At 39.7% G+C, this 17135-nt stretch overlaps 1 protein-coding gene across 1 annotated transcript; it reads left to right on the forward strand.

The window, feature by feature from the left end:
• The first annotated feature begins 1051 nt into the window (after positions 1–1051).
• Positions 1052–13602, forward strand: Arl13a (ADP ribosylation factor like GTPase 13A). Its single transcript, XM_055608332.1, has 9 exons — positions 1052–1110; positions 1474–1544; positions 8871–9120; positions 10076–10181; positions 10629–10816; positions 11535–11712; positions 11801–11981; positions 13280–13365; positions 13600–13602. The coding sequence occupies exons 1-9, from the start codon at positions 1052–1054 to the stop codon at positions 13600–13602; spliced, it is 1122 nt and encodes a 373-aa protein (XP_055464307.1).
• Positions 13603–17135: the final 3533 nt, after the last annotated feature.

The raw sequence follows: 17135 nt of genomic DNA on the forward strand, positions 1-17135 counted from the left end.
TTCAACTGAAAAATGGATACATTTACACAATGGAATACTACTCAGCAATTAAAAACGAGGAAATCATGAAATTTGCAGGCAAATGGATGGAACTAGAAAAGATCATCCTGAGTGAGGTATCCTAGAAGCAGAAAAACATACATGGTATGAACTGATTTATAAGTGGATATTATCCATTCAAAGAAGATAAACATACTAAAATCTATAGTCCTAAAGAAGCACATGCATTTAATCCCAGGATTTAGAAGGCAGAGACTTTGTTACAGGCTATCCTAGTCTATGTAGCCATTTCCGGGCCAGCCAGAGCTACAAAATAAGAGCCCAACTAAAAAAACAAAAACAAAAACAAACAACAACAAGGTATTCATACATGGAATTTTGAGGCAGTTGCCTCAATTGTCTTTTATTTTGACAATCATTTTCAAGTCAAACTTCATATTAAACTTATTTGAAAAAAATATATGTGATTTTCTTGAAATCTTTCATAGTAGGGCATCTGGATTGGAGTTTAATGTTTATTAGTGTACTCCAGGTGATGTCTGAGGTCCCTTAGAGCTTTTAGGAACTGCATGAAATCTATGAAAAATGGGTCAACAACACCTGTATCTTTGAATCTGAGGCAATAACAGAACCAAGCCAAATAGAGAAGTGTTATTTAGAATGGGTCCTCCAATAGTTCTTTAAACTAAGTGGGTTCTCCAAAGCATCATCCACCCCTTCTCCAAATGAAGATATTCCTAGTAGTAACAAATTCTAGCTAAATGGATAGGGTCCATCTGATTGTGTCTGTGTGGTAGGTTACTTTAGTAATAAGTCACCCTTTTTTGTAGGAAGCTACATAGTAGCACAAAACTATCACTGGAGCTCAGAATAGCCAGTCTCTCTCCTCTATGACATTTGCAAATTAGGCTGGGCTGAATGATGCAATGGAATTCTAACACTCACAGACTTTCTGTTTATCAGTATCTGTATAATGACAAACTGACTTAATTCACAAATGATTATTTGTCATTTATTTTTGTCATTTAGTATTTAAGAACCAAGTTGAATCATGTTCCGACTCTTGACTGCGTGCTGGTCTTGTCAAAGGGCCACAGAAGAAAAACAAAGGTAACTTTACAACTACTTTTCTACATCCAAACTAGAATTATTTCCCAAGCATCTGCCTCAAAGTTTCACAAGGGACAAATGATCATGACACATTTGGAAAGTAATTAAACAGCAAGTACAAGATAGGAACACAGTTAAGAGAGGATGATCAGTTTGTATATTGACTACATTGGGGAGGGAAAGCATCCTTGAAAGATTTGGAAGGGGCTGTTACACCACTCCTGCCAGTGTGGTGGGGCTTTTTATGATACATGAGTTGAGACTATTGCAAGCAAAGCTTCAAACACTAAGAAAGAATAGAATTTTTTAGTCTGAAAATGAATGGGTTTGTGGCTTTGACCCATTTTCCTTTTTCTCTTCTAGGAATGTGACTATCATTGTCATTGGCTTGGAAAACTCTGGCAAAAGTCATCTTGTAGAGGCCTTTCAAAGATGTGAGAACTAAACAGCATTAGTTTCTGGTGTGGGTCTGCCAGTATTCATTCTACCTTAGCCTGACTTCTGGACTCTCAGTTTCTCTCTTGTAAAGATAAATATCTCAGTCTCCTCATTCAGTATTAACAAGCTACTTATATAGTGTCTGTTAACCTGCTCCCTTTGTAAGATGTCTCAATAGAAAGTCTTCACATGATGTCAATAGGAATAATCTACAATATGTAACACTGCAGTCAATTTTGAAGGATAGCATGTTTGAAATGCTTTGTAGTTTGAGAGCCCAGTCCATAATTTGGTCTAGATAAGATACAAGTGTAGCATAATAAAAAAAAGTGTAGTGACACAAAACTCTGGGATAGCTGATATTGAAAGTTAGTGCTTGAGAAATGTTGTCACCTCAAGTGTAGTACCACATCTTTAGCTTAATCCTTGGACATTTCGAGAAGCAGTCACACAGCATTGTAGGAATCTCTTATACTAGTTGGGAAGTCCCAACTAACTTTTAATCAATCAGAAGTCAACACAGAGTCTGACTCATCATCAATATTTATTGAGTTGATATAAGAGTGATGACATGGTTGATTTTTATACAACCTGTCAACCCTCAGCAAACTAGAGTAAATGGTTGTCCTGACACCTGTGCTCATGCTCTCCTACTTGAAGGTTTTTCAACAGCACTGGCGTTTTGGCTGATCTGGCTGTTTCTACTTGTTCCTCTAATTACCAAAGAGATGCAAAAATCTAATCATGACACTCCATGATCAGTAGTGCTCCATGTGTCCCCATTGTTTTTGAAGCAAAATGTACCCAGCTTAGCAGCATACAAGGTCTTGTTTGGGGCTCTGACTACTCCTCCAGCTTCATTTCCCAAGTTCCTCACCTATAGTTCTCTCATAAAACCAAAGCAAATGCTCTGCCATTCCTCTGCCATACCACTGTACACTGTGCACCCTGTACACACACCACTATACCACTATACAAGGCTGCTTTTCCTGTATTGTAACCCCTCTGTCATGTGCTTAACCAAGCCCTTCAAGTCACAGCCTGGCCAAAGAAAACCTTCCTTTACTCCTTGCATCACATTCTTTGCTCACACCCTCTAGCATGCACTTATCCCAAGATCCTTGCACAATTTCAAATCCAAACTGGGAACCCCATGAGAAGAGGAAATGGATCTTTTCCTCTTTGAGTCTGTGCTCTCAATATATTCAATAATTACTCATGAAATGAAGGTTCTCCACCATTCTCCTGAAACTACATGTTGCCTTTTCAGAACTTCTCTCAGGCCCCAATAGCACCTCCATGTGTATTTTAGTCAACACTTCAGCCTAGCATGCCCCCTTAGATGCAGCACACTTGACTTCTCACATCTCCAGAAATGAACAAAAGTAAACAGTGACAAGGAAGTCAAAGAACCAGACAGACCAAGCCACAAGATTATTGACAAGAATGGGAATAGTTTACTAGTGCTCCACCTCCCTTAGCTCTGAATTCTCATTTAGTCTAGATGGGGTCTGGGAACCCACACTGTAAGAACTCCCCAGGTGTTTCTGAAAGCCAGAAAACTGTGGGAAACTCTCATTCTGAATTTAACCACAAGCTATTCATTTGACTCTAGTGTCTGTTTTCCATTCTGACTGACTCCTGAAGTATAATGGATATAGTCTGTCTTGCATAACTTGCCTTGTGCTCAGTGAATAACTTGGGGCTGGCTCATAAATGCTTTGGTTCATGGTAGTGACTTCATTCACAGAGACATGCTAATGGGCACTGATGTCACATTCTGAAGAATGTCTCAGCCCCCACTGTTCATGCAGGCCCACTTAGAGTCAATCTACTAGGTTTCTCTTTACTCGAAATTGAATTGCTCACTTCTCCTGTTTCTGTGTTGTTTGCTTTAAGATGAATGCCATAAACAGACACTATCTAGGAAAGGAATTCCAGTCTACAGATAGTAGTTTGTATGGACATTTAAACACACCAGCTACAAAATAGTTTGGCATACAAGCCATCATTACTTCATCAGTACACCATCTACTACAATTGTTTTGCATGTCATGACCACATGGGGCAAGAAATCCAATCATGAACAGACAGGTGTCCTAAATAAGGACACTGAGATCTGTGACTCTCAAATGTGACTATACATTCCAATCACCTATATACTTAAAAATATTTATTTTATATGGATGTGTGTTTTGCCTTCATGTGTATATGTGTAGCAGATGCATGGCATAGAGTGCCCACAGAGGCCAGAAGAGGGAATTTGGATACCCTAGAACTGAAATTGCAGACAGGTTTGAGCTCTCATCAAGGTGCAGGAATCCAAGTCCATCCAGAAAAGCAGCAAATGGCTCTGAACCACTGAACCATTTCTCCAGGTCCAACTAGAGTGCTTTCAAAAGAACACAGTACCTGAGGACCAATATATGTAATTCAAATCTCAGAGAGACCAGCACCACAGATTATTTTGCTATGTACTTTTATTTTATTTTTTATAATTCACTCACTTTTATATCAGGATTGTAGCCCCCTCCCTTGTCTCTCCCTGATCCCACCTTCTTCTCCTTATCCCCCTCCCCTAGTCCTCAGAAAGAAGGAGACCTCCTCCTCTACCATCTGACCCCAGACTATCTAATCAGGTCTGCCTTACATTCTCTTCCTCTGACCCCAGACTATCTCATCAGGACTGCCTGCATTCTCTTCCTCTGTGTCCTAGGAAGGCCACCCTGCTAGAGGGAAGTGATCAAAGAGTGGGCCACAGAGTCCATGTCAGAGATATCTCTTGTGCCCCTTAATAGGGAACCCACATGGGGACTGAGCTGCCTATTGGCTACAACTGAGCCGGGGGTCTAGTTCCTTTCCATGCATGGTCCATGGTTGGAGTATTGATCTCTGCAGTATGCTGTGGGTCCAGGGTTTTTTGTTTTGTTTTGTTTTGTTTTTTGTTTTTTGGGGGTTTTTTTTTGGCTCTAGTGGTGTGTTTACTTGTGGAGTTCCTGTCTTTTCCAGGTATTTCTATCTCCCCTTTCTTCCATAAGATTTCCTGGCCTCTTCCCAAAATTTGGCTGAGAGTCTCAGCATCTGCTTCGATCCCCTGCTGGGTGAATTCTTTCAGAAGACATCTATGGTCCTGTTCCCTCACTACAACCTCTTCTGGTGTCTATTCTATTTGCTCTTCTGAATGAGATTTAAGCATCCTCCCTGTAGTCTTCTTTGATATTTACCTTCTTTAGGTCTGTGGATTTTAGTATGGTTATCCTGTATTATATGGCCAACACTTTGCTTATTACTGAGTATAAACCGTGCATATCTTTCTAGTTCTGGGTTGCCTCACTCAGGATGATCTTTTCTAGTTCCACACATTTCCCTGCAAATTTCATGATTTCCTTTTTGTTAATAGCTGAGTAGTATTCCATTGTATAAATGTACCACAGTTTCTTTATCCATTCTTTGGTTGAGGGCATCTCGGTTGTTTCCAGATTCTGGCTATTATGAACAAAGCTGCGACGAACATAGTTGAGCAAATGACCTTGTTGTATTGGGGAGCATCTTTTGGGTATATGCCCAGGAGTGGTATGGCTGGGTCTTGAGGTAGCACTATTCCTAATTTTTTGAGAAAGTGCCAGACTGATTTCCAAAGTGGTCATACAAGTTTGCACTTCCACTGGAAATGAAGAAGTGTTCCCCTTTCTCCACATCCTCACCAGCATGTGCTATAGCTTGAGTTTTTGATCTTAGTCATTCTGACAGATGTAATATGGAATCTCAGAGTTGTTTTGATTTGCATTTAGCTGATGACTAAGGATGTTGAGCATTTCTTTAAGTGTTTCTCTACCATTCTATATTCCTCTGTTGAGAATTCTGTTTTGCTCTGAACCCAATTTGTAAAAATTTATTATTTAATTATTCACTTTACATCCTGGTTGTACCCCCATCCCTTCTATCCTCCCAGTCCAAAACTTCCCCCTTTCCTCTCCACTGATCTATTCCTCAGAGAAGGGGAGCGCAATTTCCCATCCACCCCAGCTCATTAAGTTGCATCAGGACTGAGCATATCCTTTTCCACTGTGGCCTAACAAGGTAGTCCCACCAGGGGGAAGTGATTAAAAAAAAAGATAGCAAGTGAGCCTGTGTCTGATGCAGTCCCTACATCTGTATTAGAGGACCCACATGAAGAGTATGCTCCCCATCAGCTACATATATGTATAGGACCTAGGTCCAGTCCATGCATGGTCCTTGATTGGTGCTTCGGTCTCCATAGGTCCCTCTGGGCCCTGATTAGTTCGCCCTGTTGTTCTTTTTGTGGAGCTCTTATCACCTCCAGGTCCTTTTCTCTTTCTTCCTACTTTTCCACAAGACTCACTACTCATCGCCCAGTGTTAGCTGTGAGTCTCAGCATCTGTTTTGAAGTGCTGCTGTGTAGAGTCTCTCAGAGAACAACTCTAACAGGCTCCTGTCTGCAAACTTAGCAGAGTATCTTTCATTGTGTGATGGTTGGCACTCTCCAATAGGGTGGATCTTTGGTTGGGCCAGGCATTGGCTGGGCATTCCTTCAGTCTCTGCTTTCTCTGCTCTATCTTTATCCCTGCACATCTTGTATGCAGGGTAAATTTGGTATGTCCCAGCTTTTCAGTTTTTAGTTGGGTTATTTGTTTTGTTGACATTTAATTTACATATTTTGGATTTTCATTCTTAAAGAATGAAGACTAGCACCACAGATTTTTAAAAGCCCTTGAAGGCAAATCTAGAGAACAACGAGGCAGTGATCAAAGTCACCTGGGAAGACTTCAGCCCTCTTAACCTAGCCTCAGGAAGCTCAGCTATTTTAGTTTGGTGAGGGCCCATCCTCCTCACTACCATCAGATGATGCTGAGATACCACCACACCTATGTGTCACAGTTCTCAGGAGCAGTGACTCACAAGCTTTAAAGTGCAAAGGAATCACATCAGGATCATGCTAGCCATAGCAAATTTCTTACAAATGGTATAGATGCATCCATCCCAAGCTTAGAGATCCTGAGCTCTTGAGTCATTTGGTTCAGGGTAGGGGTTAATAAGCACATCCATGAAACTTTGAAGCACACTATCCCAAACCATACTTTATGAAACACGCAGCCAGGGATAGAGATGAACGAGAGTTGGAATGTTCCCCAGGGTGTTTATAAATGAAGAGAAAATAAGATAAATGCAAATTGACAAGGAAACGCTTCTTCTACTATCTAATGTCATCAGCAACAGACTAAACTATTGAAAAAATTAGGTTTCAGTAAGAAAAACAGGAGAGGGCTAGAGATGGCTCAGAGGTTAAGAGCACTGGCTGCTCTTCCAGAGGTCCTGAGTTCAATTCCCAGCAACTACATGGTGGCTCACAACCATCTGTAACGAGAACTGATACCCTCTTCTGACATGCATGCACACATGCAAGCAGAACACTATATACATAATAAATTAAAATAAAATCTTAAAAAAAAGAAAAACAGGAGAACGATGTGTTGTTCTGACAGGAAAAAAATAACAAAACTTCCTGAGATGCAAAACAAACAAACAAACAAAACAGGATTTTAAAATATCATTTGCAGTTTCAACCTATTCACTTTTTTAAAACTTGAATTGTTAATTTTTTGAGTTTATAATGAGATCATTTCACCCTCATTTTCCTCCCTCCAAATCCTACCATACATTCTCTTTGCTCTTTCAAATTCACGGCCTTTTATCATTGTTATTAATACACGTGTGTGTGTGTGTGTGTGTGTGTGTGTGTGTGTGTGTGTGTATTCTTAATTAAAACCTGCCCAGTCTGTATAATGTTACCTGTATATATATTTTTTCAAGTAGTCTAATTTAAATAGCAAATAGCATATCAAAGTTGTGACTGAAATGTATGTGCTTTCTGAAAGCTATAATTAAAAAGATCAGACAAACATGAAAGAAATGTTATAAAACCACATTAAGCTATAGTCCCCATATTATACACACATAAAGATGTATGTGTCTATTTATAAGTGTATATAAACAAGCATTTCCAAAAACCTGAAAGCATATTAGTAAATTAGCCTAAGAATTTATTTTGTCAATCCTATGGAAAATGTCACAGACATATCTAAGACTCCAAATAAGAAATTACTGATTCTAGTCTGAATACTGCTAGTGTCAAGAATCTATGAAATTATTAACTACTAATGTAAGCAGAAACTTAGACCATAACCATCAGTTCAACAAAATGGAAACATATAAAGACTGTTGTTGTAAAATGCATTTCTATTAGGGGCTGAATTAAGCATCTACTTCCTTACAGAATATTATGTTCTGGACAAAGCTTTTACATGGGAAATATGTCTGCTTATGGCCTGGTTTCTTGGAAGAGCCACTTCATGTCCTTATTCATAATAACAGACATTGTAAACCCTTACTGAAACCTTACTGTAAGGGAGGCAAGCCCAAAAACAAGTCAGTGACTACTTCAACAGTGTGCTAAGAGACAGCAGTGACAGGGGGGCAGGTCAGAGAAGGCTTCCTGAAGAATGTGGAGGTTGAGACTTGAAGAAACTATAAAAATGAAAGAACTAGCGTAAATTCATCAAACATTTATTGAGTACCTGTGTACCAACCTCTGTGCTCAGCTTCATGAATATAATGGATAAAATTAAGATTTAACCTTCCTGTTGCTCTTTCTAACTCAGTAAAGGAAATAATAGAATTCATGGCTCTAATGTGTGTTACAATAATAGTACACACAGGGTAGATAACAGTTTATGCAGACTAAGGGCGGTATAAGGAAAGTTTGTCTACAACACAAAAGATCTAAATTGATACTTTATAAAAACAGGCATGAACTGAGTACAGAATGATGGAAAGAAGAGCAGTCTGTGAAGGCTCAGGAAAAGATAGACTATGACATGTATGAAGACTGTGGTGACTTGGATAGAAATGTGCTTCACTGTTCAGTTTACTCACTGAAGTTGTAAAGCCAGGAAGGGTAGCACATGAAAATCTGTGATTTAGAAAAATACATTAGGTGGTGCACGCCTTTAGTGTCAGCACTCTAGAGGTAGAAACTAGTGGATCTCTGTTTCAGGTTAGCTTGGTCTACATAATGAGTTTCAGGATCACCAGGGCTACACAGAGAAACTCTATTTTTGGAAAACAAAACAAACAAACAAACAAAAATACTGAAGAACTAGAAAGATGCATCCATGAATATGAGCAGGGTGGTAGGCTGCTTTAGTAGGGTTTCTGACAGCAGGCTCTGCAAAAGGATGATCACATTTATCTAAATACATTTTGTCACACTGTGGTCATTTCTTCCTTCCTTCCATTTGTAGTAATTCCTAGCAAGATGCACAGCGATATGAAACCAACACAGACTAGACTTCTACTCGATGATTATCAAGTATCTGTCTATGACCTAACTGGAGACCTGAAGGGCCGAGAAATATGGCCAAGCTACTATGCTGAGGCACATGGGCTTGTTTTTGTCGTGGATTCTAGCGATATAGGACGCATACATGAAGTGAAGATCATCTTAACACACATAATGTTTGATAAAAGGATATCGGGAAAGCCCATCTTAATGTAAGTTTCTGCCTTTGTGTCTTGTTTTCTTTTAGCCAATTTGTGCCTTGGGAAAGGTATAAAGATGAAGGGCTTCTTTTGTCATAAGGAGCTAGACCTCTTTAGGCACAATGAGGTTGAAAGGCTCAGTTTCACTGGTAACTGTTTTCAAGGGCCGCTTTCTACCACACACAGTCATGTGGAACATGGTACCTAACTGAATAAATGAATTCTGAATCTTCAGAAAAGAGAAATAATATCTAGATAATCTTATCCCCAACCCTGGACTCTTCCTGAACACTCTTTAACTTGTTCTTTTCTGGTTTGAGTCTCTGATCCTGAAAGTTGATGGCAGAGAGCAAGCCCTGTTTTATACAATCAGCTCCAATGCCTTCCTCCCTCAGTTGGTTGCTCAAGACGATGTAGCTGGTACTCATTTCCTGGAGTGGGGATAATTCCAGTAGCCTGCCAATCCTCACTCCTTCCAATCTCCCCCTTTGCCATTCTCATTCCTAGCAATCCTTCCTAGAGCATAAACAGAGTTTCATAGATGTAAAAACTCCACACCTGTATATATCCCAATTAGTGATTGTAATTAAAGTACAAGGTGTGATATAGAGGAAGTGGAGAATAAACTCTGGGGATTATCTGTATCCAAATAATTTGCGCTATTTTTTTTCTATTAAAAGTTGGCTTGGAAACTGTCTAGCTCATCTGTCTCACTGGGTAAGCCCAATTCCTGGACCTGTAGAAGTTAGCATTCCCCTACTCCATATTTTTTTTTGTTTGCTTGTGTTTTGTTTGCTGTTTTTGTTTGTTTGTTTGCCTTGTTTTTTGTTTGTTTGTTTTCAAACAGTCTCAATATGTAGACCTGGCTAGTCTGTAACTCACAGGTATTCACCTGCCTCCTAAGTGCCGACACATCCCTTTGACTATACCTTGGTTTCACTCTTCTTGTCTTTATGCCCTATTCTAGCCTGGCGAACAAACAAGATAAGAAGGATGCCCTCTTGCCTTGTGATATCATTGAGTATCTAGTTCTGGAAAGGCTAGTGAATGAGACTAAGTCCATGTGCCGAGTGGTAAGTGTCAGTGTTTCATTTCTCTTCCTTTAGTTCCTGGCTAATATAACCAGGGCCCTGTCTGTCATCAGCCCCATATGTCAGCTTGGTGTCAAAGTTCCTCTCCATGACAGGCAAAATCTGCAGTGACTGTTTCTAACTTGATAATAATAAATATTACACTCTGCTTTGAAAGGTTTTAATATCTTGTTTTATAGGTGAGAAAGCTAAATGGCCAGAGGGTCTCAGTGGTTTGCTTGAGGTAACAAAATGAAGCCACTGTAACCATTTTATTAAAGGGGCCCAACTTTTATGCTCTTCATCCACTTTCTCAGATGTGCCTGCTGAGTGTCTTCCTGAAAGTTGAGAACCCATTCAGGCATAGCACATCTATCTCTGCCATTTTAATGATCATTAGTCCCCAAAGGTCCAGGGATCCAAAGGTGAGGCCTTCTTTTCTATTTACAGGAGCCTTGTTCAACCATGAAACATCTTTCAAAGAGGCACCAACAGCCAATAGTTACAGGGCTGCGCTGGCTATTAGCTGCCATTGGAGATCAATACGAAGAACTGTATACTCGACAACAAACATCCAATATAAGCATTTCAACCTCCAAGAACATTATAGGCTATGGGGAAAGATACTCATCAGACAGGTACTAAGCTGCCTCCATTAGATTTACTCCATTAGATTAGATAAGAACAGAAGTGAAAGTCAATCTTCAACATGACCTGTGAGTTCTGAGAGGTCCTTGAATTCTGGACAGCAACTTCTTCAGAATCTGATAGCTCAAGTGGGGCTTTGGCAGTGCCCATCAACATTTCTAGGTACACTACCTGTCCTGGCACAACATCAGCAGTCACCTTAGTGGGAAGAAGGGAATATAGGTTTAAAAAAATGGTAAAGCCAATCAACCTATTGTGATTAGGGCTTCTGTTTTCAGAATTGCCATGTGGAAGACAGAGGGAACATGTGATCCTTAAGGAGCCTATTGATAATATTCTAAAGATGACTATTACACAGCTGCTGCAGATTATCAGCCTTCAGTTCTCTAATCTTCCTAATTATGGAATGATAGGAAAGGACAGAAATGGTGAAAAAGAACAGGAAGTGATCAGGGTTTTGCAAGAAAAAAAAAGGCCTAAATGTCCTCCTGCTTTGTTGTCACTTTCATTGATCAAAGGCATATGGAAAGGATAGGGTAGTGGCTGCATTGAATAAAAAAGCTTGGAGGCTGGGGCTATAGATCAGTGGCAAAGAACTTGCCTCATGCATAGAAAGCCTAGAATTCAGTTCCCAGGACCAAAACAAGAAGAAAAATCTTGAAATATGCCTATTTCTACTACTGACTTTTTTCTTTCAAATGTTCTTAGTTTAGTTAACAGAGTAGACGTGATCAAAAACAACAGACATCATTTTGAGAAAAGACTACACCTGGAGCATCGCCAGCAGGTTGAGCAAAGACACTTTGAGAAAAGACAGCAATTTGATTCAAGACAGCATTTAATGCAACGCTCACTGGATGCTAGGCCTCTAAAGCCAATCCTACAAGTAAATGACTTTAAACACTATTGCCCATGGTCAGTAACTGAACTCTTGAGAACTAACTGACAATTTCCCTCTTCTTCTTGGCATGCAGAAAGATGGTCTTCGAATAAGGCCCAAAAAGAATGTGTCTGTAACATTTGCTCTGGATGTAATCATGGAAGAAGGTGAATGTTCTCAGAATATTGGAGCTCAGAATATCATTAAGTCTTGCCATAGTCAATGTTATGATACACAGACTCCAGCTCCATCTACTGATGACAAACTTTTCAAAGGTAATGTTGAATCATTGGTCACAGAAAACAAATCACATAGGTCTTCCTTTATATTTTCTATAATAGCATTCCTATTTTGAGACTTAAACTCATTTTTCATACTACATTCGGTTGTTGAAAGATGTATGCAACAAACCTTGCACACCATCACCTGTCAGGGCAGTAAGGATGCCCTAGCATTATTTCACACAAGATCTTTGGATGGTAGTAGTGATAACTTAAAGGTTATGCTTGCCAATGGTGGAAATGCAAATTAGTATAACCTTTAGGAAGGGTATGTTGCCTGTCTCTCTCTTCCCTTTTCTCAGTAGTATTAAGAACTTTTAAAATGGAGATAGAGAGATGGCTCAGTGATAAAGAGAACTTGTTGTTCTTGCAGAAGATCCAGATTCAGTTTCTGGCAGCCATAGGGTAGCTCACAATCACCTGTAACTCCAGTCCCAGGGATCTCATGCCCTCTTCTGACCTTCACAAGAATGAATGTGGTGCACTGATGTACATACAGGCAAAAGACTCACCCATATTAAAGTAAAATATATCTTTTAAAAACTTAAAAATATGGAATGCCTTTAAATTACTAGTCTCATTTCTTAGCCATCTACAAAGACAATTACAGAAGTACACAAAAAGTATACTAAAGAATATTCCAATTATAACATGCAGTACAAGGGCTAAATGTTGAAAACAATGTAAATGTCCAATGACAGGGGTGGCTAAATAAATGAGGATGCATCCATACTATGGAGGCATTAACATTGCTAATGATAGGTAACTGGAGATATAAATCAGGGATTAACATGCCTTCCCATGTCAGCATGAAGACCTGAGTCTGGATACTCTCTAGCCATATAAAAGCCTTGCAACATTCAATGTTATAATACACAGAATCCAGCTCCATCTAGTGATGACAATCTTTTCAAAAGTAACGTTGACTCATTGGTTACAGATTGTTGCTATACACCTGTAACCCTAGCACTGGAGGATGGGCAGTAGAGAAAGGAGCACCCAGACCTCATTAGGCTACCCAGCCTAGTTGATCAATGAGAAAACATAAACACGAGGCACACATACAGTATACACCCAAACAAGAAGTTAAATGAGTTGTTATGCATGCATTGAGGGACATGCACTTGGCCATACCCAAGGAGAAAATAGGCAGAGCTCTTGGAATAAGGGGTAAGGATGAGAATGGAACAGAAGGGATCTAGTAGAAAATAAAGTATGCCTTTCTCAATGTCAGCAATTACCTCTAAATCATTATCCAAAATCAAAACTCATTTTTATTTCTACAACCTCAGCTCGCAGGCCAAAAAAAAGAATAGATACCTGGGACACCGAAGAAATGTTATTGGAAGATCTCGTGGAGAAGCCTTTTGTTCCTGTGGTTAGTACTCTTTAGTCAAAGAATGTATGTGGTTGGGATGGAGGGTGAGTGCCCTCTAGGCCCTTGGAAACTGCTCAACAACCTCCTACCCCATGCAGTTTGGGAAACAATAGAAACCTACCACTTGGCTTCACTTGTAAAACTGGCTGTTTTCTTTTTCTGATTAGACTTAACAGACTACTAAAGATAAAATGGAGGGACAGCAAATGAATCATTCCCTTTACCACCTTATAGTAAATGGGCACATCTCCAGAACCAGCAGGAACACCCAGTCTTTGAGTTTAATGGATAATGCCTCTACAGCCCATGTACAAGTTCACCTATTCTAACATCACATCCCTGAGAACCATTGTTTCTGCACACAAGTGTGGTAGCCAGTAAATTCATCCCATACTCATCTGGAGCCTCAGGAAGTTAGGTGCTCTCCACCTCAGGAAAGAAGAACAGAGACTTCCCACATGTACTGAGATGCTCCTGACAAAAGATGATTATGGATAAGATGTTGTGCACAACCAAAATTGAGCCTTAGAAGACCAGGGTTACCTTAGAATCACACATTTCTCTTTAAGGTTCTCAGGTATAAAGGGAATGGCAAAATAAATAAGAATGATGTTCTTCTCAATCGGGGTTTTTTTTTTTGGTTTTGTTTTATTTTTGGTTTTGTTTGTTTGTTTTGCTTTGCTTTTTGCTACACCTCCTGAAACAGTTCTGTTTAAACAACCCAGCTTACTGTCTGGGAAACCACATTGCTTTTCTATCCTTTCAGGACAGCAACTGCTGCCTCTTAACATATGTGTCGACCCCCTACTCCACTCCCAGGGTAGTGTTGGTTCCTTACTCTTATGTATATCATTTCACCTTCATCATGGACACCATTTATCAAGTGCTTTCTGGATACCATGCACAGTGCTAAGTCTATCCCATCTATTATCATATTTGCAAACTTTCTGGGCAGGTATTACACTTGGCATAATTTCCCAGATGAGATATGTTAAAAAGCAGAGCAAGGAATGGAATCCAAACCTGCCTAGCTAGAGCTACCTTGGGCCAAAAAGGTTCATACATACCTTTCTCCAATTCCCTCTAGAAATAGAACGCCAAAACCAGAAAATAATGCTGAAGTGTATTCATGCCTGTGTGAGGAGAATTCAGTTAACAGTCATAAGTGCGCAAGCATGGCTGATTGAGCACTTCCACTCTGTCAGATACAGGACTAATTTCTTTACATATATTATTACATATTACATATTACATATATTGCATATATTATTGCCTTTCATCTTCAAAATCTTATGATATCTGTTCTATTATTGCCATCTCACAGAGGCAGAAACTGATGTTCAGGCGGTTATGTAATTTGTCCCTGGGCATCCATTAAGAGGTAGCAGAATCAGTTTTTAAACTAAAGCCCAAGTCCATGTGGGCTCTAAAGATGACTCAGTGGATAAGAGGACCTGATGTGCAAGCATGGAGAACTGAGTTTGGATCCCAGCACCCATGTTAAAAAACAAAAAAAGACAGAATGTGAACATTTTATGATAAAGAGATAGGATGACCCCTGAGACTTGCTGGCTGATTGCATAGCTCCAGGTTCAGTGAGAGACTGTTCAAGAAGTGTAATATAGAACAGGGCTCAGGGCATCTTCTTCTGGCATCTGTGTGTATAAACACCCCATACACATGCACATGTGTCACAGACAAATATGACACACTCACATATATACATACACACATAAATAAAAATAAATAAATAAATTGTCCCAACTTCATAACCATGTTCTTAACTCTACCTTAGACTGTTTTGCCAAGAAGTATAAGCCAATCAGCCCATTGCCTGATAGATAATCTTTCAACTAAAAACTTGTCTTATGGCCCTACCTGAAAGCTGCTTCTCCTCCTCCTCCCCGTCCTTCTTACACATACTCCTTTGTCTCTGTATCGTTCTGGCTATCCTTGGATACTCTCTATGTAGACCAGACTGTCCTCAAACTCACAGAGACCCTCCTGTCTCAGCCTCCTAGAATACTGGAACCAACGGCATGCACCACCACTATGTGTAGCACCAAGGCTGTTTTCTTATATCCAAGGGAATTACTTTAAATGCCTTATGTGTTTTTGATATGCTTGTAAACTCACACAACTAGTTGCGGCACTGGAAAGAACCTTGAAGAATCTCTATTCAAACCCATGTTATACAAATGAGAAAATAACATGCCCAAGCTGGAGTGACTGGATACTGGCAGCAATATTCCCTAAATTCCAATCTTCTGTATGTTCAAGCCTTTATCCTCCCTGGGCCATTTCAATGTTCTCACTCCATCCACTTTATTTTGCCTGTTAGAGAGTTCTGCAGTCCAACAGTCTCATCCTGAGAAGCAGCAAATGCCTCTACTGAAGAAGTTTTGGGCTGCACAAGGGTAGAGTACTTGCCTAGCATGCACAATGCAATGGGCTTGATCCTCAGCACAAGAGAGACTCTTAAAAGACAGGAGACTGTAATTCAATAAACCATACTTTGGTTGGTTGGTTTGATTTTTCAAGACAGGGATTCTCTGTGTGGCTCTAGCTATCCTGGAACTCATTCTGTAGACCAGGAGGGCCCTGAACTCATAGATCTGGTTGCCTCTGCCTTCTGAGTCCTGGGATTAAAGGTGTATTCTACCATGTCCAGCCAATAAAACCAAGTTTTTAAAAAGAACTGATCATGTTTCTTCATGGCATGTATCTATTAAGCAGGAATATCTTCTTTGCAAACCGAGAAGGTACAATAAGTAGCCTATAAATATGAGCAAGGTAGAGAATTTTGGTTAGACACCTGCTAACAAAACTGAATTTCAGTTGGAGATGTAACATAGTGGGTTGCCTAGCACAAGATGCCCTGGGTTCTGTCCCCAGTGACATATAAATGGGATGCAGTAGTGTACAATTATAATGCCAGAACTCAGAAGGTAGAGGCAGCTGGATTCAACATATAGCAAGTGCAAGGTATACAAGTGATCCTTTCTAAAAAAAATTCCTGAATTGAAGTACATTGTCACAGTTTCCTTTGTGCAATGGATATGTTTCTGAGTGACAACATAATTTTTCTAAGTAGAAGCCAAAGTTGGGTGATTTTTTTTCTTTTGTTTTATTTATTTATTTATTTTGTGTGCGTGTGTGTGTGTACACTGGTCTTTAACTCATGACCCTCTTTCATACTGAGGTTACAGGCTTATACCACTTTCATCCAGGTTTTGTTCAGCAGGGTTTTTTTTTTCTTTTTTTCACTATTATTATTATTATTATTATTATTATTATTATTATTATTATTATCATTATTATTATTATTATTATTTACAATTTAATCACTTTGTATCCTGGCTATAGCCTCCTCCCTTATCTCCTTCTGGACCACACTCCCTCTTTCTTCTCCCCCATATGTCCCTCCCATAGTCCACTAATAGGGGAAGTCCTCCTCCCCTTCCATCTGACTCTAGCCTATCAGGTCTAATCAGGACTGGCTATATTGTCTTCCTCTGTGGCCTGGCAAGGTTGCACGACCCAGAGGGAGGTGATCAGAGAGCCTGTCACTGAGTTCGGGTCAAGAGACAGCCCCTGCTCCCCTTACTAGGGAACCCCCATGGAGAATGAGATGTCTAGGTCCTTCACATGCATGGTCCTTGGTTGATTCATCAGTCTCTGCAGCTCATTTTGTTTTGTTTTGTTTTTTAATAGATCTGTTCTTTTCTTTCTTTCTTTCTTTCTTTCTTTCTTTCTTTCTTTCTTTCTTT

This window comes from Psammomys obesus, unplaced genomic scaffold (genome assembly GCF_907164565.1).
Source record: "Psammomys obesus unplaced genomic scaffold, mPsaObe1.curated_primary_1811, whole genome shotgun sequence".
Classification (NCBI taxonomy): domain Eukaryota; kingdom Metazoa; phylum Chordata; class Mammalia; order Rodentia; family Muridae; genus Psammomys; species Psammomys obesus.

What these genes read in the sequence shown, in the direction of transcription:
- Arl13a (XM_055608332.1), top strand. Translation starts at nt 1,052, where the DNA reads ATGTTCCGACTCTTGACTGCGTGCTGGTCTTGTCAAAGGGCCACAGAA. An exon ending in TGTAGAGGCCTTTCAAAGAT is followed by an intron (nt 1,545 to 8,870) that starts GTGAGAACTAAA and finishes TTCCATTTGTAG; the next exon opens with TAATTCCTAGCAAGATGCAC. An exon ending in CTAAGTCCATGTGCCGAGTG is followed by an intron (nt 10,182 to 10,628) that starts GTAAGTGTCAGT and finishes TTCTATTTACAG; the next exon opens with GAGCCTTGTTCAACCATGAA.